The sequence below is a fragment of the Corvus brachyrhynchos genome, unplaced genomic scaffold, assembly GCF_000691975.1.
Source record: "Corvus brachyrhynchos isolate BGI_N302 unplaced genomic scaffold, ASM69197v1 scaffold70, whole genome shotgun sequence".
NCBI lineage: Eukaryota > Metazoa > Chordata > Aves > Passeriformes > Corvidae > Corvus > Corvus brachyrhynchos.
In genome coordinates, this window is record NW_008236217.1 from 4,212,291 (window position 1) to 4,233,027 (window position 20,737).

The following is a 20,737-nucleotide window of genomic DNA, read 5'->3' on the forward strand; positions in this document are numbered from 1 at the left end:
CTGAAGCTCAATCTGACACTGTGTGATTTTTTCTGAAACTTTGGAAACAGCAACCAAAAAGAAATTTCTCAGTACTGCAATAGAATAGATGACCCCTCATCTTTTGCTCTTTTTTTTCCCTTGAAGACTGATTTGAGTGTTTGTAGTTTTTATGGTACCATATGTTCTGGAATGCCTGCTGTGTTAGGTCTGGTTGAATGTGGTGCTTCATTCCCAGTTGGAAAGTCCTTGCTTCTGTGGGTTTAAAACAGTTCCTTATTATTACTGTTGTAGATCTCTTTGTGGGTTTTCCTTATAGATGTGATCTGGTAAAACACTTAAAATTGTGCTAACTGTTTCAGTACTGTTTGTAACACATATAGGCTTAAAGTTCTGGCTTTTCTTTTTGCTGGGTCAGCTTAGTGCCTTCAGGTTATTTAATCAAGAAAAACTTTAAAGATGTGGGCAAGTATTCACTTGGGAAAAAAACCTGGAGGTATGTGGTATAGCAAGGAAAACTGACCATTTTGGGGGAAAATGATACATCAAGGTTCTCTACTTTTTTCAGTTATATAAAATTAATACTTTAGATAAGTCAATAGGAAAATTACACATTGACTATTTTTATTACATTGGGTAGTTTAAAGTTATTAGAGAAAATACAACTGCTTTTTCTTTAAGATGATATGCTAAAATATTTTATAGACTTATAAAAATTTGCAGAATGCTGTGTGCAAAGTACGTCCTGTTTAAAGTATAGAACACCTTGGAATCTGAGGTTAGCTAGTGCTGAGACATGATTCAATGGAAGCAAATCTGTGGAGTGAAACAGTTGATGCTGAAGATCCAGTGCCTACACCCCAAAATTTAGGAAGGCTTTCCTTTGGACTATTCCTAGTCGCATTGTGTGCCCTGAATACTCATTTGTGATTGCAGTATGTATATATTCTTGAAGTGCATTTTCTACTTTAGATTCATGCAAATCAGTTCTCATGTTCCAAGACTGTTTTGTGATTCTACCTGGACAGTAGTAAGTGGGCATAATCATAAAATTTACTCTTTAAATGAATAAAAAAGAAAATAATTTTTGAAGGTCTTGTGGGACAATAGGGAAAGTATGTTCCAATTAAGTGTGGGAGAAACCTGTTAGCAAATTATTAAATACATAGGATATCCTACAAACCTAGATGATCAGCATGACATTCTCTTATTTTTGGTTTTAGACAGAAGCAGCTGTAAGCAAATATATATAATTTGCCATGTAATGACTTTGATTTTAAGTTGTTCTTTTGATCTGTTCTAGAGATTGTTTGCAATTGCCAGTGCATGAAATTCATCTCAGCCTGTGGTGTGTTGATTAAGCTTATTACAACAGTCCATTGCTTTTTATATGCACTTTTAAGAGACATAGTAAAATGAATTGATTGAAATATCAAAATCATGTTCCTGTTACAGAGTTTAGGAACATCTGAGATTCTGAAATAGATGGCAATTTGAGATCAGACCACAAAGATTGAGAGCTTTAGTATTAATAATATGTTTTTTCTGCTGCAAAACATATTCTTTGAACAGGAATCTGTCATTATGAGCCACAAATATTTGGATGGTATATGTTCTGCTAGCACAGTTAGGGAGTACACTCATTTTCACAGAAAGAGCAAGTTTTCAGTTTTCTTTTCAGACCCTTTTGTTTCAAAATTCATTGGTTCATTAGTTAGGAAGTCTACTTGCTGTGAAGACTGAAAAATGTAGTAGCTAACTCCAAACTTTCAGTCAGTTAACTTTTTCCTAAGCATAGTTTCAATGTTGGTGAAAGTATAAGATCACCTGGAGATATGGAGTGTTTTCTGATATGTCTATTGATCAATGCCTTTAGCATAAGACAGCTGCACTGTTTGGATGACATAAATGGTGCTCGTATGGAATTAGTGAAAGAAAGAGGGATTCTGTAGAACCATGACTTCCCTGAGGCCAAATTTTATGTGAAGGTTGCAATGTAGTTGGTCTAGAGAGAGGCTGAGAAGGGATTACAGTGGTGGATGAAGGGGTGCATGGGGCAGAGGGAAGGGATTTGTCTATCAGAATGCAGGGATAGTTTCAAGAGTGTGTGGGACTGTGCTACTTTTTGCATTAGATTCTCATAAATAATAGATTATCATAAATTGCTGGACTATAAAAACACAAAGTGATAAATAAAATTCAGCTTGCACATTACCCCAACTAGTATGTATTTTCTTGTCTTCTGTATCAATATTCAGTAGCAAATGTAGTTTGAAGATACAAGTATATGTATTAATAAAGTATATTGCTGACAAAATTTCAGGGCAGACAAGGAACAAATAGATTGCACTTCTTCCTTAGTTTATTAGTTAGTGTATGCTGTGTATTCCATAATAAAGAGTAATGCACAAGGTAAATGTGTATGTGTGTGTATAACCTTTTATTCTGGGCTCTGTGACCAGTGCTGACTGAAGCAAGGGATGGTGAGCAAACATTTCAAAGGCACAAAAAAGGGTGCTCTGTAACTTTTAATGAATACTGCCCTTTGGACTGCAACTGTCTTTGTCTTTTGCATTACTCTTTTTTTATATAGTTATACACAGCTAATGTGAGAATGTGTAGACTTTGCTGGGAAATCTGTTGCACAGTGCATTTTAATTCGTCTCTTAGGGCAAGCTTTCATAATGAATAGAAGATTCCTGGCAATCAAATACTGATTGCAGGAAATTACCTTGAGGTTTCTGTGATGTATTCAGCCAAATCAAGAAAGTGAATGGTAAGGAAAGAAAATGTTTTAATTGTTTCAGTTTGGTTTCCTGGAGAAAGAAATTTGTAGCCAGCAAAAAGGCCAATGTGGACGTTAAAAAATCAGAGGTTTTAAACTGGATTTAATTATTTAAAGGTATGAAGCCAAAATTAGTCTTGTTAAGAATGAATGCAATTGCTACTGGAGTCAATGGAAATTGTACACTTAGCCCCGGGCTAAACATGTCTTATAATTCATCATTGAACTAGTCTTTGCTCCCTCCCTTTCACTGCCCTTATTTTCTTCCCTGAACATCTCGTAATGTCTTGTGCAATCACAAAAAGATCCTCCTCTGCTTCACATGATGGATCCATGCCCTGGTATTTAGTATTCCCCATCTGTCTGTGAGATGACCCAGATAGCCTGTCTCACTGATCATGCTGGTGTGTCACCCTTGGACCAAAGGGCTCATGGCTGTCCTGGGACAGCACTGAGAGGAGTCGAGGCCATGCTCAGTTTCTCTGAATGGGTTATGGGACTTCTTCTGCATGCCAGCTTTCCTCTTCACTCCTCTGTGTGTGGCAGACAAGCTTTTTTTCACATAACCTAGCAAATAGTTACTGTTTATTTCTTAGATGGACTAAAGTCTCCCCTGAGAAGGTGGTTGGTCACTGGACCAGATTCCCCAGGGAAGTGGTCCCAGCACCAAGCTTGTCAGAGCTCAAGGAGTGTCTGAATGATGCTCTTAAACATATGGCATAATTCTGCAAGGAGCAGGGAGTTGGACTCAATGATCCCTATGGATATGTTACATCTCAAGATATTCTATGATTCTATAAATAATTAATGCCATGAGAATTGTTACTTGAAACTGATTTACTGTTCTACAGGGATCGTCCTTCAGCACTCAGCAACCTGAAGCTTACAACCTTTTCATGACCACAGCTGCAGGTGATGGCATCAAACTGTGGGATTTAAGAACACTGAGGTATGAATGAATTAGGTACCTTGGAATAAAAAGACATGCTTTATTCAGAATTGTCATGCTTGCTCTCATATATCAGTAGAAATTTAGATGTGGAATCTGAACTACAGGCTAATTGAAGTTTACTAGTTTTTATAGACCAAAAAATGCTCATTCCTCAATTATAGTTAGTTATGTGGAAGCCATTAAATATTTAAGATTTATCACCCATGTTCACCCACCTTTGTAGATCTAATTGTACATATATAATAGTGTACTGAACAGAATGCTAGTGGTATTTCTTAAACAGCATGCCATTACTGCTAAAATAAGTAAAATCTATGATCTATCTTTTGAAATATAAGCCAATTGCAACAACATTTTTATAAACCATGTATGTAGTGCTATAACTTTGCATAATACATTACCATAAACTCAGAATTAAATGCTACACTGTTTCTAAACACCTTTCAGTGTTATACTTTGGAAAACCTCAGGGCAAAGGAATAGCATATCAAGGAGGGAACGTTGATCAGGAGAATTAATACCTGGGGCAAGCTCTGTTGTGCAGGCCAAAAGAATTATGTTTGAAATAAAAGCGGTTTGGGCAGGAGGATGTTTAAGCTTTCAAGAATAATTTCCTATTTGCTTTCTGTGTATGTAAACATATCTATGGAAAGATGTAATATAATTTTTCTAGTACTGAATTTTCTATTTGGGACGTGCTTAATGAGCCTTTCATTTATTTCCATCTTTCTGTGGTAAGAATACATTAAATCTATAGGGGGCATGTATGTTCTTCCCAAAATCATTGCTGTATAACCTTCACTCAATGCCAGAAAGTAATGAAACTGGAGCCTGCTGGGGTTGGAATATGTTACCTTCTTATGTTTTTCTAATAAGCTGCTCAAACTGTGTTGCTGAAGAGTAATGAAAAAGTAGAAAGCTTTTCACAGATCACTTATCTGTCTCTTTGTTTCTAAATACTAACATAGGTAAAGTCGATGAATGGTAAAATAGTTAAAGAGTAAAATCTGGGCAATCAATTAAATAAATATGTCTTCAGAAGAAGGGACTAATTTATGTATGTTCTTGCTGTATATTTAATTTGGCTAGGTCAGTGTATTCTAGTGTCCACTGAGTTCTATTAGCCAAGCTTCAAAAAAGTAATTCAGGTCCTTAATGACAGATATTTTAAGGGTGCTTGTGAGGTACTATGCATATGTGTGTGTTTGTTACACATTACACAGTGATCAATGGTATTAACTCTTGTGGAAAAGAAATAGAAAAAAATAAATCATTGTTGTTCACTTGCTAGCAATTTTCAAGGAAAAAAGAAAAACAAACCAAATTTTTTAAAATGAAATTTTCTGCCATTGCTCAGTCCAGAGACCAAGTCTTCTATATTTTAAAATCTGTTCTTGAGTTCTCAAAAGGAGTAAAACTGTTCAATTTTTCCTATGTGTTCACCAGGTGTTTTTCACATAAATAAATTTAAAATGTCTAGGTTTGGAAAGCTCTGCTTGAACTTGGAACAAGTCTCTGCTGAAGTGTTAGGTCTACTATAGTTACACAGACTGTACACTTTTGCTTATTTTTTTTGTTCATAGGTCTTGTCCAATCAAATCCAGTCCATTCCTTGCACTGTTGAGTACTTACAGGAGAGATTAGTTCCTAAACAATATTATGGTGGGCCAGTACTTTTAATCCCTTAAAGCTGTTAATTTGCAAAGTTGGTGCATGAGCAACTGTTTCCAATCCCTCTGGACTGATCTCTCTTTGTTTCTGCTTTGGGTTTGCCAGAATAGGGTTTGTTTAGTGAAATCTTTGTCCAGTGTTCTTGAAATATAGCAAAGGTAAGTCTGCCTTCTCATTTATACTCTTTGCAGTGTTGTGGATAGTAACACTAACTGCAAGATCTCCACTTTACTGTTTGTTGATTTTGTTCTAAGTATATTCCCTAGACATCCACAGCGAAAATTGTTTTGCTTTTCTTTAATCTAGTTGTTGCCCTTGAGAATCTATCCATTGTTACTTTATTTAAAAATACTTAAAGTACAAGATTTTGATTAAATAAGGGGAAAAAAATCCCTCCAGCACAGTGCTCTTCAAAGCTGCTGTTGAAAGCATGGGAAATAATTTACAGAATAACTCTGCACAATTTCCTTAGGACTCTTACGGGTTTTTTTATTCAGTTTCTTTGATGATGGTTCCTTTTCTTATGACATGCATTTCTTCTCTCACAATTGACTGAGGAATCATAGCAGGATTCTTTTCTCAGGTTCTTTTTTGATCTGCTTAGATTAAATCTTCAAACAGGTTAACCTGGCCTACAGCTTTATAAGTTTTGAATATATTGATATTTTTGCTCTGAGTTCTATAAGAATTTTGCTATCCAACATGTGTTATCAAACTACATTTTTTTTCCCCAGTGAAAATTCATTTAACTTTTCTTATGTTCTTGAATTCAGTGAAAGTATTTTGCAACTTCAATTTTCATCATCTTTTCTGGATAAAGCTGTGAGTTTGTCTGTCTCTTTGACTATTGATGATCGGGAGGCATTCCAGGATTTCTTCAGAGAGTGCCAGAAAGTCTCATGGGTTCCTCTGAAGGTGGTACAAGAAAAGACACTTTAACTTTCTGATGTTGTCAGCCAACCTCACACAGCCAGGTCATCTTGCCAATAAATGAGGGAATCTTGGACACTGCTAGTGGTTTTTGGATTTACTCAGACTCCTGCTTCATTTGCTTTGAAATGCATGGATTTGTAAAGTTTCATCTGAAGATTTTGAATATTTTTATACTTCTCCTGCATTCTCTTCATTTATAACTAAAGCTAAGAAAAGCTCTAGACTATCTACAAAACAGACTTAGGAATAAAGAAGCAAGGAAAATAGTTTTTCTTGAAAGAAGAAAACTATGCTTACTCTTCTTCCAGATTAGGATAACGAACTATGAGACCTTATGAATACATGCTTTAGAGTAAGATAATGACTTTTGACCAGCTTCCAAGACATTTTGAAGAACAATTTAAGTCTACATTGTCTAAAAGAATGACTACTTGGAGAACAAGTAAAATTGCTTTCTCTTGTGTCCAAGGTGAAAGCAGTGAACACAGGGGTTAGGCTGTGGAAATCTGAATGAGAAGAACATTATTGTCACCAGCTTCAGGATACCCAAAAAAGACTCAGAAAAACATTTAATGATCAGGAGGTAGAAAAAGTTAATGCATTCTTACATTTTTGAAGGAGTTTAAATGTTCTTTGTGATGAAACCTTGTAGACTCTCATTTGTCTGTAAGACATAAGAAACTTTACCATTCTTTCTCATACTGCTGTGTGTATTGAATGCATTTTGGAGACATTGCTACTCTTTCTGAAGTTAGGAATCTAGCATTTATTCATACTCACCTGTACCTGTTCTCTCCACCATTTAAATTTAATATCTCAGAAAAGTCTGAATTGGAATACCACAAGTTGCTTTAGATTACAAAGGCCAGATATATCAGAAAATTCCAGTACACTAAGCCTCCTTGTCTGCCAGTCCTGCCTGTGTTTAGTGGCTATGCTCATGAGCAGTGAGATGTACTTTGGCATCCCAGTGCTGTAAAACCAATGCATAGAAAGAATGTAGAAACTTAGGAATTAATGGACATTCCATTCCCTTACACAGTAAACACATAACAATACAAAGTATCAGACTAGACTAAATACCAGCTGCTTTAATACGTTCATTTATCACTTAAACTTCATATGACAGTTTTAAATTCTGCTTTACCAGTCTAGATCCTTTCAATTTCTCACTTCCTCCCACTTGTAGATTAGATAATTCTGTGCTTTAAATGTCCAGAGGAAAGATTTCTTTTCATTCATTCTGTTAGGAGGAACACTATGAATTCATAGTGTTGCCCTCTTCACTTTGTTTAATGCATTTAGAATATTGAATAAACACTTAGTAGCACCAGCTCACATTCACTAGCAAAGTTACATGAATACAGATATCTTCATGACTGGCTGATAATGAGAAATATTGTATGTCCTGTTTTCTGCAGCTTCCCTAGGATGGTTAGTTCCAGGAAGTCCGTTTCCTAAAGAGAGGTTTTAGAATGTGAAGTAGTGTAACTTTTCTTCTCCAAGGCAGATTTCAGACCTCTTGTATCGCTTTTAGGCACTGATGTGGACCTTCCTTTCTCATCAGTAAATTATGGCTAAACCCATAATACAATAAAGTTTCATTCTTCTTTGTGTCAGTAATTGTGGCCTGGCTTGACCTCAGATTTTCAGGTGTACCTTTACTCAATTTACGAGCTGTGCTGTGAGGATGCTCTCTGTGCCACTGGGCCTTAATTGCCCTGACCCTGCTCTGCTCCTTGCTCCAGGCTGTAGAAGTCTGTAGAAATGAACCAACAGAAGCCTTCAGTAAGGGGGAGTGCTGGCACCAAATGCACCAAATGCAACCCCCAGGCACCAATATATGCTGAGGGGGGCAACTAGATGGAAAATATCTTTGCAGAAAAGGACACCAAGAAGAACATGAGCCAGAAATGTGCCCTTGAGGCAAAGAAGGCTTATGATGTCCTGGGCTGTATCAGGAAGAGAGTTGCCAGCAGGTTGTGGGAGGTGATACCTCCCCTCTGTTTAGCATTGGTGAAGCCACACTGGCTCTATGTAAGCAGTGAGTTTGGATAAGATGGCCTCCAGAGCTGCCTAACAATCTCAACTACCATGTCACTTTGTGATTCTATGAAAATAGCATTTGTTCTTAACTTGCCACAGAAATGGGAAGGGTATGGGAAGCTGGGGGAGCTGATGTAATATTGACTAAGAGAGCAAGATGTACAGTAACAGCTGAAATTGAAAATTAATTTAGAAGGCAGGAGAGGGAGAGTTGTGCTATGCTGTCAGATGTGCTGTGCTTATTATCTACCCAGAGATGAGGAGAGTGGGGAAGAGTTAGTACAGCCCAATTTGGAAGTCAGGGATGCTACTGTGGTAGTGTGAAGAGGTAGACGTGGTAGGTGCTAGATTACTGTTGCAGGTAATAAGAATAGCAGGGACAAGGTGTTAGGAAGACCTCCCAACACCAAACACACTAACACCTATGGTGGCAGGAGCTGCCTGCCTCTGACTCACACTCTGATCAGTTGAGAAATGGAAGTTCAGCTGTTGAACTATGCTGTTTGCTGCTGAAATAGCCATTTTTCATCTCCTTCTGAAAAAACAAAAAATGCGCTGGGCGCTTTTCAGACCACAGTGAAGACTTGAGGAATACTGAGCTACTTGCACATAATGAACTGCTTCAGCAAAATACTCAGCTGCATGATAATGCTTTGATGTATGATCCCAGAGAAAATCAGTTTCACCTTCTTTCAGTCTCTGAAAGAATTTTCCAATTATATGAAGATAGTATTAGACATTAAGGCAAAGTCTCCAACTAGTGCTATGATGCTGTGCAGCTAGATCATAAACTCCTCTGGCAACATATTTTAGCAGAATTCCGGCAGCCACAGGGAACTCATCTCATTCATTTTCTGACAATTGCACTTTGAGACCTTAGGGTCAGACATGCAGTTTGAATTTTGAGATGCTTTTCAGTTTGCATCTCCACTGTGAGCTAGCTGCTTGACATCATCCTAAGCAAGATACAAATATACACATACTCAGAATTTGATTGCTTCTTGGTTTCTTCAGAACATGAGGATCCCATGATTTGTCTTTTTTTTTTTTTTTCCTCCTTGGAGCTTTTGAGTCTAGTTATTCAGATTCTGAGAGATAAAAGACTGGCTGGAGTTCCTCCAAGTTTGGGACTGGAGATGCATGAAAGTATAGAGGATGAGGAACACAGGGATGTGGTCCCTGCTGAATGCTGTGGTGAAAACATGCTGACCTCCTGTGTGAAGGGTTTGGTGTTTCAATGAAATGAGACCCATGTGTACAGTACATCTAAGGTAGCTACTACTACTGTCAAGTTATACTTGCATTTTGCAGAGCCTCAATAGATCTGCTGGTACTGAAGAGTCTCTGAACAAATATCAGAGCACTGGCACAAAGTAAAACAATACAAATGAAAGTGGTTTAAAAAAAAAAAGAAAAGAAAATTTTTGTTTGCAGTTAATTTTTTTTAATGCATCAAGTATAATGAAATAGACTCCTTCGTGAGAATATTGTCTTATTTATAAAGACACACATTCCAGTATCTTTCTCTTCCAAAGACAGAAAACATGGTACACTTTTTTCTAATATTCTTCAAGTTTTTTTCCAACATAAAAAGATACATATTTTGGAATGTAGACTAAAAGATGTACAATAGAGAACATAAGCTGTTTTCTGTCCCATGCAATTACCAGATGTTTGTCATGGTAACCCCCGAAAAGCTCTGACCAGAAAAGCATTTTTAGGAGGCTGGAGAGCATGCCAGCTGGCCACGTAAAGCCTGCAATATCCAAAATAATTTGGATCACCACCTGTTGCTACTTAAAAAAAATAGAATAAAAAAAACCAAAGCCTGAAAGAAGACAATCCCTAAAATAAGCTAAAATCATACACATAGTATGTACTATTAATTATTGGATTTTTTGCCCACTTTTTTTTCCATTGCTGTGATACCTGTGGGTATCTGGAGTTAATAGACTGCATAACAAAATTTCTACTTAATTCTGTGGAAAGTTTAATTGGAATCAGTTTGGTTTTTTTAAAACGTGTTTTTCAAGCAGGATTTTGAGGGGTTGGGGAAGTAGTTAAACTTGTAATGGAACATATATCCTGATATAATGGAAAAGTTGAACAAGAAAACAATTAAGAAAATAGTATCCAGGATGCTGGTTATTACTGTGGCTGTACTAGCACAAGGAAAAGGACACTGTCCTATGACTGGGACATTGCTTTATATTGCTGTGGTGTAGCAGAGAAAAGATCAGTCGAAGCCTTGGGACCCTTTTAGTTCTTATGTATCTATTTATATGTGAAGTATTCGAGTTATTGGTCACAAATACAGAGGAGTCAAATTCTTTGGAAAGGAAGTTTTTTGCATTATTTTATTAAGAGACTCATCTGTGAAGAAGACCCCATTGAGGAAATTATGTTTTACAGGCTCTGACAATGAGATCTTAAACACTTAGAAGTAGTCCTGATGACCAGTGCTCTGCTTAAGGAAGAATGGTGAACCTGAAGATACCTTCAGGAGGGACAGTGGATATGAATTTTATTTATTTTTCTCATGACGAAATTTCTTTCATGTGATGCTGTTGTATCTTACAAGTATAAGATTAAAAAGAAATTTTTTCCTCAAATTCTCTATCAAAAGGCACTCAGAAGGGAAAAAAATCTCCCTGAAATTTGCAAAGAGTGCAACTGGGACTTGATGCTAAATTGTGGGAGAAGTTTACTCTACACAATGAGTAATGTTTGGTGGAAGCCTAACTGAGGAGGAAAATACTGTGGAGACTGAGGTATTCTCCTTTGCTGTCAATAGGAATCTCTAACAGAGGCAGGTTATTCAATAGGCCAAATGTGGCTATTGGTTACTAAAAGTCTCTGAAGATTCATGCAAAAAAACTGAAGTTGAAAAATATTTTTACATCTTAGTCACAATAATTGGCTCTCTTCATATGTTGCTTCTCTTGAACTGTAGTGTTCTCTTAAATTGGGTTATTTTAGCAGTTTTAGGATAGAACTCATCTGAGGTGAAGTGTCTGGTTACCGTATCCCCAAAATGTCTGTTAATATCAGTAGTTTTGTTATACAGAATACAGTAAAGTTCAGAGTTAGGCTCTATAAAATGATGTATTTTCATGCATTCAAAAGTGTCTCTTTTATGCTTTAATAAGTGATAGCAATTAGATCAGTCATGAAGCCATGTTTTTGTTTAAGTATGTCTGTTTCACCTGGGTGAATGAAACCAGCTTGGCATTTAGTGCATTCATACACATACGTGCGTATCTGCAACAGAACAACATGGTATAAAAATTTAAAGCTTTTTGCACATGGGTTCAGTCGATTGCATTTAAATAGCTCCTGTGATTTCACTGGCCAGGAAAAAGTGTATATCACAGGAGCTGGCAGGAGATTTTACTATTTCAAATTTGTTCCTGGGCCTAGCATACATTAAAAAAAAAAAAAAGAGAAAAAGAAAAAGAGTATATGACATCTGCGTTATGGTGAAGTATGTGAATTTGTTTTGTAAGAAGGGTAGGTTGACAGCATTCATAATAAAGGCAAAAGAAGAATATAGGTTATTATAAGTCTGTTTTACAATAATACCTCAAAGTTATAAATATAAACTTTTGAAATGAGGCATACGTATGTAAATGACAGCTCTGAATGGTGTTGAAACTTGCATTAAAATGTCTTTTAATACTGAGGAAACTCTAAATTATATTTTTTTAACATTAGTTTTGTGGTGACTGCAAACATATCATGGTTCTTTACAACCATGTGGTGCTTTTTAGGTGGATATTAATCTCCATCTCATTAAAAACATTATTATTTTTAAATGGCCCAAGTGTGCTCAGCTATTTAAAACTTACTCTACAATGCTTCTTGCAATATTAACATGAAAAGTACGAAATTAATTCCTTGCATTAATTTTAAATCCATTCCTTCCTTTAGACTGTATTAACACAGATAGGTAAGAAATTATCAACAGTTATAGGACAGAGAGAGAGATTTCTCACTTTGGAATGTTGTTTGGATATTGTCTTTCTTGGTTTACCATATACAATAAATTAGTGTATGGAGTAGAAATGTAAATAGGCAACAGGGTTTAAGTATTCAGATTTGGGTGTGAGAAAAGCAAGCAATAATTATTAATGTTATGATTCCACATACTGCATCTTGATTTGATATAAATAACTTGAGGAAGATTTATAAATCTTCATGAAGCAGACTTTCACACCACCTTCCCCTTTGATGCCAGGCATCACAGCTCCTCATTCCTAATTATTAATGATGTTTCTATCCCTGTAAACTAAACAAGGGAAAACATGGGTTTGGTCACTGTCCTGGGGCAGTTTTTTCTGTTCATTTTATTTTTAGTCATTAATTTTCAAAATTTTCAGTTTTGACAAAATCCTACTGCAGAGATATTTAAAACTTAATTTGTGGATTTGCCTTAGTGAATTTGCAGACTAAGAGAAACAGATAAAAAAAAATAGTTGGTATTAATAGCATTGAAATTCCTCTGTGTAGGTGTGAGCGTCGTTTTGAAGGGCACAGTAGCCGCTGCCATCCATGTGGAATTGCAGTGTCTCCCTGTGGACGCTTCATAGCCAGTGGATCAGATGACAAATATGTAAGTAATGTTTTTGCTTATTTTCTTCCTAAACTATAGGAACTACTCATATTGTACAAAAAAGAGTCTTTGCAAGCATGTTTCTAGGATTCATCTTAATATGCATTATTTGGGTCTATAATACTTTCATATAGTTCATTCACATGTAGCAGTTACATATGATTCATGATTATTCTGTCTGAAAAATCCCAGAGCGGCTAAATTTTAGTGCTCAAAGTAATTGTTAAAAGCTTGTTTCTATGGGTTTCTATAATATTTGACTCTGAATTGTCATGTGCCATCAAAGATGAGGAGAATGGTGTTCCTTGTAGCACAGCTTTATGTGTTATGTACATATCTGACCATGAGGAACTCTGTAGCAAATACACATTAATTTACTTAAGCTCCCAAATACAGGGTGATGAACCTTTCATTATGGCTCTCTTATGAACCAATCAGCTGAATAAAATGATTCCAGTCGTTCAGCTGGAATTAGAACTTTCCACACCCTTTGTGTGTGTGTTTTCTCCCCAGACAGGTTCTCTTCTGTATCAATGTCAACCATATTTAAATTATTTAGAAATTAATCCTGAGTACACGTATATTGCTACCTTTTTGAGTTTCCACCTAAATTTAATTCAGTAATGCCTGCATTGTTGGCAGATGTTTTTCTTGCTGTTTGTGAAGAGATGGATGATTGCTGACTTGTACTATAGGCCTTTGAAACTGGACTGGGTTTGGGTTTATTGCAAACACATCCTTTCAAAACAGCTGGGTAGGAAAGCTGTTTAAATTTATTTTAGGTATTTCTAGGTTAATCATCAGAACATGACACAGAGTTTCTGGTCAGCTTCAAATTCAGAACAAGAGGAATTTACTCTTGTGGCTAGTTTTGAAATACTGGCTCAAAACATGTGAAGGTTAGAGATTTTATTGGCAGATTGCTGGAGGTTTGGCAATAGGTATTGTGTTCTTGACATTTTCATGTTAAACATATTTTTCAAGTTTCTGGTAAATAGCATTTCAAAATGTAGATTGCAATACACAAGAAGGGCTTTTTGGTTTATCTGTGAAAAAATGCATCTAATATTCATCTCAGGTCATGATTTATATGATATACTAATATATTTATTTGAGGTTACTAATTAAAGTTGCTCTTGAGTTGTATAAAAAGAGGTGCAATCACAAGACCGTTTGTCTTCTCTTTTGCATTAAAGTATTTGTTTGTAATTAATGCTGATACAAGAAAAGAAAGACAGCATGATTTTGTCCTTACTCCAAATTCTTGGCACATGGTGGGTCATCAGAGGAAGCTGAATAGCTGGCATGCATCCTGCTCCAGTTGGCTTGTGGTCCCTGGTGGGCACAGCGCCAGTCAATACTTTTTAGTGTGGCTCTTAGGTTGGAATTTTGCATAATTTGTGTCCTATGTCTGTAGAGAACTTTCATTGTTCTTCTTGTCCCCTCAGGAAAACTGAGTCAAATTTTGGACTCTTGCTTATACTGTACTGTTAGGACAAAGTGCAGTTTTGGAGCATTTTTTAGGAACCTTCCCTTTGAAATGTTGAGACTGGATATACTTTTGTGCTTCCTTTTTAAATAGAAAATTGAACGTTGTACTGAATAGTCCATTCATATTTTTCAACTAATAACATCCTGACAGATGGCTTAATGTCCACCTGGGACAGTTTTAATAGTACCAAGAAGTCACATATTTCTGAAGATTGTATGAATGAATGTCTACTGGAATAAGCTGCATAAAATCAGTAGTGTAGATACAATGCATTATCTTCAAAAAGAGCATTCTGGGAATAAATTATGAAACTTTCAACTGAGAAGCAACTGCATCTTCAGTCATCTTGGAGTTTACTTTATCAAGTGCAATTCTTGCACTATGTGATTAACAAATGTGATTGATTTTAAAGCCAAAAGAGGCATAATTGGAATATATTTGAGAGGTGTTGACCTTAAACTGCCTTTTGTATTTCACAATATCTGAAGTATTTGACAAAGAGGAATATGTTGTCTACATTGATTAGCAGCAAAATCACATTCCTACAGGGCATAGAAACGGCAAACCAAAATACGTTATTGTAAAAAAAGAGATGAAAATTCTGTCTGCTTTTTTCTCTCCTTAGAGGGTATATGACCTGTTTTGTATAAACCTGTTTTTATAAAAAAAAGAGCTAATTTTCTTTCTGTGACATGTAGTTCTATTTAGCTGTTTTAATTTATGTCTAATTAGGCACTTAACTTTTGTCTTTGGAGACCTCAGGGCTCTCTCAATAAATTCCAAGTTTCCAGAAATGAAGTAGGGAATGCAGAAATAAATAATTGTCTCTGTAATTGTTTTCAGATTCATTCTTGCTGGCTCTCTTTGAACTGTAGACTCTAAGAGGCACATTTTGACCCTAGTGCTGAAATTGGATTTTCTAACATAAAACTCTCTGTCCATGCCAAATCTCAAAGCCTGTGTTCGTAGTTCACATGGATTGACCCATATCACAAACCCAGAAGTTTTTCAGCATAGCAGGTTGCTACATGAATAACAAAAATACATGGGTAGTGTATGACGTTCTCTTCCCTTTTATTTACACTTTTCAATGAAATCTAGGATTTTGCTCACAACAGTGACTTTGAAACACATTCTAAATCCAAGATTAAATTTATGCCTTCCAACTGTGAAGGCACCAAATCTTGAGAGAGTAGTCCAGAGGGCAGCATCATCGAAAGGAGTAGAAGGAGACAAGATAAAGCAATTTGATGCTTATAGGTAACATCAGTCTAATAACCAGTTGTGAATCCCTGAATATTAACCTTCATGCAAAATTGGTTTCAGAGTAAATTCTCATTTTGCAAGTGATGCTGGAAAGTGATGCTGGTCAGGGGACATGTCCAAAGAGTTCTGCGAATCTGTGAGGGGTGGCTGGATGCAAACCCAGACCTGATACTGTTTGCATACTCAGTTACTTTCAAATGCAAGATTCTGCATCAGGCATAATACAAACTGTAGAATTTGTTTATAGTTGACACCTTAATTTTAAGTAGATAAAGAGATTGATATTCCAAATAAATATCAGTGCTGCTGAGCAATATACTCTGATGTTTTACTACCAGAAAAGTACATTTCGAGGTTGGGCTGCCAGCACTCTTTTGTTCTGTACATCTGCTCCTCTTGCACTGCACTGCTTCCTAATGTAATCATCACCATAGAAGATTATGATATATTTCTCGACCCCCATAAATATATTATTAGTCACATTAGTCTTGCTATGGCTCAGTTCTGATTTATAAAGTGGCGATCAGCAATGGTATCTTTCTTCTCTCCTCTTGTCTTTAAAAGAAGAGTTTAGATGAGGCCTATCTCAGTTTGTTATTGTTGTGCTCAGATGCTCCGATCTTATTTATATGAAATACTTCCATCCTCGTGTGTCTGTGGTGTGATAAACTTTAAAATTGCATCTGATTAGGTTTAAAACTTGCATAAAATGATCTAGAGATCAAAGAAGAAACACCCCAGGAAACCCCAAATGTGAATGATAAATATGTGTTAGATTGTTCTCCCTTTAAGACCCCAGTTCACTAGAACTTTTTTGGTACTAATAATGGTAGGTAAAAGACTACAGATGAGGGAGTTAGCGAAGATATTAAGATATAGGTGTGTGTAAAGGGAAGAGATAGGACTAGTTAATAGTTTAGAATGCTTTGTTTCATATCTCTTGGGAGTGTATCTTGGAGGCATCACTGAGGTTTAAATTAGGTATCTTTGATATATGATAAAGTATGCTTTAATACTTTATTTGGAGAAAATAGAAGGCTATTTTCTTTACTGGAAAATTACTTTTAGAAATGTATAATATATATATATATACTGTTGTATAATGTTTGTTGTCTTGGTCTACACTTCATTCCAGAGGGCTTGCAGAACAGAATGTATTATATGAAGTAGTGGTAGCAACTATCTGAAGTATTTTGGTTTTCAGTGTGATTGGTATTCCAATTATATATTGCTCAGGTTTTATCTTATGAGTCCATACTGTTTAACTAAGATAGACTTTAACAGGAAACATCTGGAGAAAACAGCTTTAGTAATGTTTACTGTGGAAAAGGCAGAACTGACATTGCTTGGCAGAAAAAAATCCATAGCAGAGAATGAATGACAGACTCTGACAGCCTCTGTGCCAGCTATTGATGGAGAAAATGTATCCCTTTCCAAAGAAAAACACAGTTTGGTTTTGCTCTTGAACCTGAGTTTCTTGGATTCCTTGGTAGCGTGGTTGGCTGTTAGGCTGCTTATCCTAGCAGTGAACAGATAAATGTTGCCTTCTTAATCATACAGTCATGACTTTGAGTATGCTGTTGCTTCACTGTCTCTTTGGGTATATCTTTGAAGATGACTGAAAATCTTGGCCTTGGTAGATTATTTTATGAACCATGGAGCTATAGGAGTATGAGCACATTAATTGTTCTCGTGTGCTTTTTGGTCAGTTCAGGCTATTGCTTATCTAGGCCACCACACTTCAGATCTGACCACCACAAAACCAGATTGGCAGGTGAGAGAGGTGGAGGATTTTCTGCTGGGTATAGATGTATTGTTATTTAATTACTACAGAACACATTTTTTAAAATCAAACTGAATTTTATGAGTATGTAATTTGTTACTGTGTTAACACTGAATTTTGGTAATGTTTTTGAGAGATGGGTGGAAGCGTGAGAAATTAGCCTTTTTGCTAAAGAAAGCTAATCTTATAAAAAATACCCTGTGTTCAACTGTAGGCAAAAAAGGAAGTCGAAGTAGATATGAATACCCAATGTTCATTTTGGAATGCATACAGTGGAATCATACTTTTAGCAGTGAGCTGATAAAAGTGGATATATATAGTTTTATATCCACAGGGCTTGTGTTTTCTATATGTGTACCTCTTGGTTTCAATTCTTGACAGTAGCTGAATTTTAGGTATCATTGGTACATCTGGTACAAAAATCTGATTGAAGGTCCTTTGCAGCATCTGCATCTTTCAGTACTTCAGTCAAACAGTCAACACCACCACACAAAAAGGAAATGTAATTATTGGTATAGTTGATACAGAGGAGAATCTTAGCAGCAGTCAGCAAAGAGCCAAAGTGGGTGTGATACAACCATGCTGCTTCATAGTGAGAGAAATTTTTCTTAGAATAAAATTTTCTTAGAATAAAATCTTCAACTAATAATTCTGTACTCTGACAACACTATGTGTGTTATAAAGGCAACCTAAATTCAGTTGTGTGCTGCTACATAAATTTCATATGAAGACAACTGAAAACAATCACATACATGAGGCCTTGAAATTAGGTAATGAAATAGAAAGTGAATTGGCAAAAACTACAATTTGGAAGCTTCATAGAAACGTGGTTTAGAGAGGGAAATCTGAGATACGGTTTATGTAATCTTTTTTAGTGAGGAAAATTCAAATGTGCTAGCTGTAACTGCCAGAAGACTGATACATTTGAAAAATACCCCCTGCATCTTGAAAGAATGCTGATTTGTATAATATTAACTATTTTAATAATAATAACTAGTTTAATAATAACTAATTTAATAACTAATTTAATAATAAAATATTTTAATATTAAAGAACATTATAAACATTCACTGTCACTCATTTTTTAGTTATGTCAAAGGAAATCATATGGAGACTAGGATCTTAGAGTAGTGGGAAGTTTCCCATGACTACCAGAAAGACAGCCTCTATAAGTGTCATTAAAAGGGAAAGGGACTCTCAGCGGGTGTACTGTACTCAACATTTTGGTGCCAGGCTTGATTAGACTTTCCATGCTACCATGTGGTAAGTGTATAAGATATCTTGGGACTGAAGAGCATTAATCAGTGCTTAGGATACTTGTGAAATCTGTTTTATTATGTGTGGATTTGGCACTGATACCTATAGTTAAGGTAGTCTAACACTTTCCACTATAATTCTGTTTTCAGTTGCTTGTAAGTGAGAACATTTTGGGCTGGAACTTTCCATGCTCGGTGTCTGCTTCAGGTTAATTGTTATTTTTCTTTAGCATAAGTAGTTCAGGAGCTTTTTCAGCTTGAGATTGAGGAAAGAATACATGGTTCTATGGGATATGTGTCCCAGTATAAATAGGGAGTGATGGAGTGCAGGTCAAACACTTATATCATGTACTGTGGGATTATGCATCAAGTTTGATGGCACTGATGCGTTATTAATAACTGGAGATATCGTTTATAAAAACATGTTAGATTTTTTATTTATTTTTCTATCGGGGGCTTTAACATTTCTATCTTCTGTAGCTCATTTGACTTATTAGGAAAAATAGTCACAGAAAAGTGATGACATTGGCTAATCCATGCAAAACATGTGAAGAAAACATCTCTATTTGTGTAAGACCAAATTAGGTATCTTAGATATCAATGTCTTTTTGTTTGTTTGTTAGTTGTGTTCTTTTCCTGTGATCTGTTTGTAAAATGCGCACTTCAGCTTAAAGCCACAGCAGCAACAAAATCAGTTTCCTTGAAACTGGTGTTGCTGTTCTGATCTCTGTGCAAAAGCTGATAACAAGGAGAATCCGTCTGCTACTCTTCAAGTGTTTATGATCTGCTTCCCCCTCTTTCCTATCCCAAGAGGAGTGTAAGGAGTTTGACACAAATCTATATGGCCATGGGTTAGACTAGGGGGCAATGGGAACAGATGAGAACAAGTTTCCTTTGAAGTTAGAGTGTGAGAAAACAGAGGAAAGAATTTACAGTGAAACTGCAGATAAAAGTGTCAATTTATCTAGCACACTCTGTCTACCAATTGAATTAAATAATTTTCCATTTGGATACAAATTCCTCCACTCAAGGAAGGGCCTTCACCCTTATTCCCTGTCTCTTGGTACAAATCTAGAGAAGAAAGCAGAAGCTTATGTATACTTGTAAGGTGCTACACTGTCACACTCTGGTTTACTGAAACCTGACTCCTCCAAATTTTCTTCAAATATCAAGTGAAAGGAAATACTAGTAAGTATGTGGTTATGGGTCCAGGAAACTTCTTTGGAAGCTATTGGTACAGGTAAATTATTTTTACTTTTGGCTGACCCTCAGCAAGAAATGGAAAGGAAATACCAATATCTACTGGATCAGTATTTTTATTAGACAAAATTAGTCTTAATATAAAAAAGGGGATTGACTTTGGCTAAAGTCTAAGACATTATATGCACATATGCATTTTGGGCATTGCTGAGTGCTTCCTAGACTGTTTTGTTTTCTTTTTCATTACATTTGTTTTGCTGAAAATCTGTTCTTCCTCTGTCATTGATTTCAAAGTTTCAAGCTTTTTTTTAATTCTTCTGTGGCTAGTGTTATGGTATCATTTACAATTCAGTTACTGTTCTTTTATTTTTTTTCTAAAATGATCTAGTAAGTATAGAATAGAAAAACCATTTGGATGACATCAGAAAATACAGCAAAACTAAAATGATGGCTGACTATAGTGGAAGAATGTTTATACTGGAGTTATTCCTCTTATGAGTGTTAGTTCTGTTAAAATACAATTCTCTTTGGGGTTTATGTTTTGTTTTGAAACTTTTGAAGTTAAAAATAAATGTACTTTCAATATTTAACTTTTATTCTCAGAATTTAGACTTTCACTGGCTAGTTTATATATCTGTGGCTAGAGCTACTGAAACAGAAGCTGGTTTTATACACTTTTATATGATGATGTTTTTCTTTTAATCAGATTTTATTGTGTTAAATGTCAAAATTACTCAAAAAATTACTATTAGTTTTCCTTAA

At 35.8% G+C, this 20,737-nt stretch overlaps 1 protein-coding gene across 4 annotated transcripts in view; it reads left to right on the forward strand.

Annotated features, from left to right (window-relative positions):
• WDR27 (WD repeat domain 27) overlaps positions 1 to 20,737 on the forward strand; it is a 94,145-nt gene that overhangs the window by 27,293 nt on the left and 46,115 nt on the right. For 3 of the 4 annotated variants that reach the window (XM_017745656.1, XM_017745648.1, XM_017745662.1), the window contains 2 exons: positions 3,616 to 3,713; positions 12,876 to 12,978. In XM_017745656.1, coding sequence (XP_017601145.1) covers positions 3,616 to 3,713; positions 12,876 to 12,978 — 201 coding nt within the window. Of the gene's footprint in view, positions 1 to 3,615; positions 3,714 to 12,875; positions 12,979 to 20,737 lie in introns of those variants that run through there. The other variant, XM_017745668.1, reaches the window with a different exon arrangement.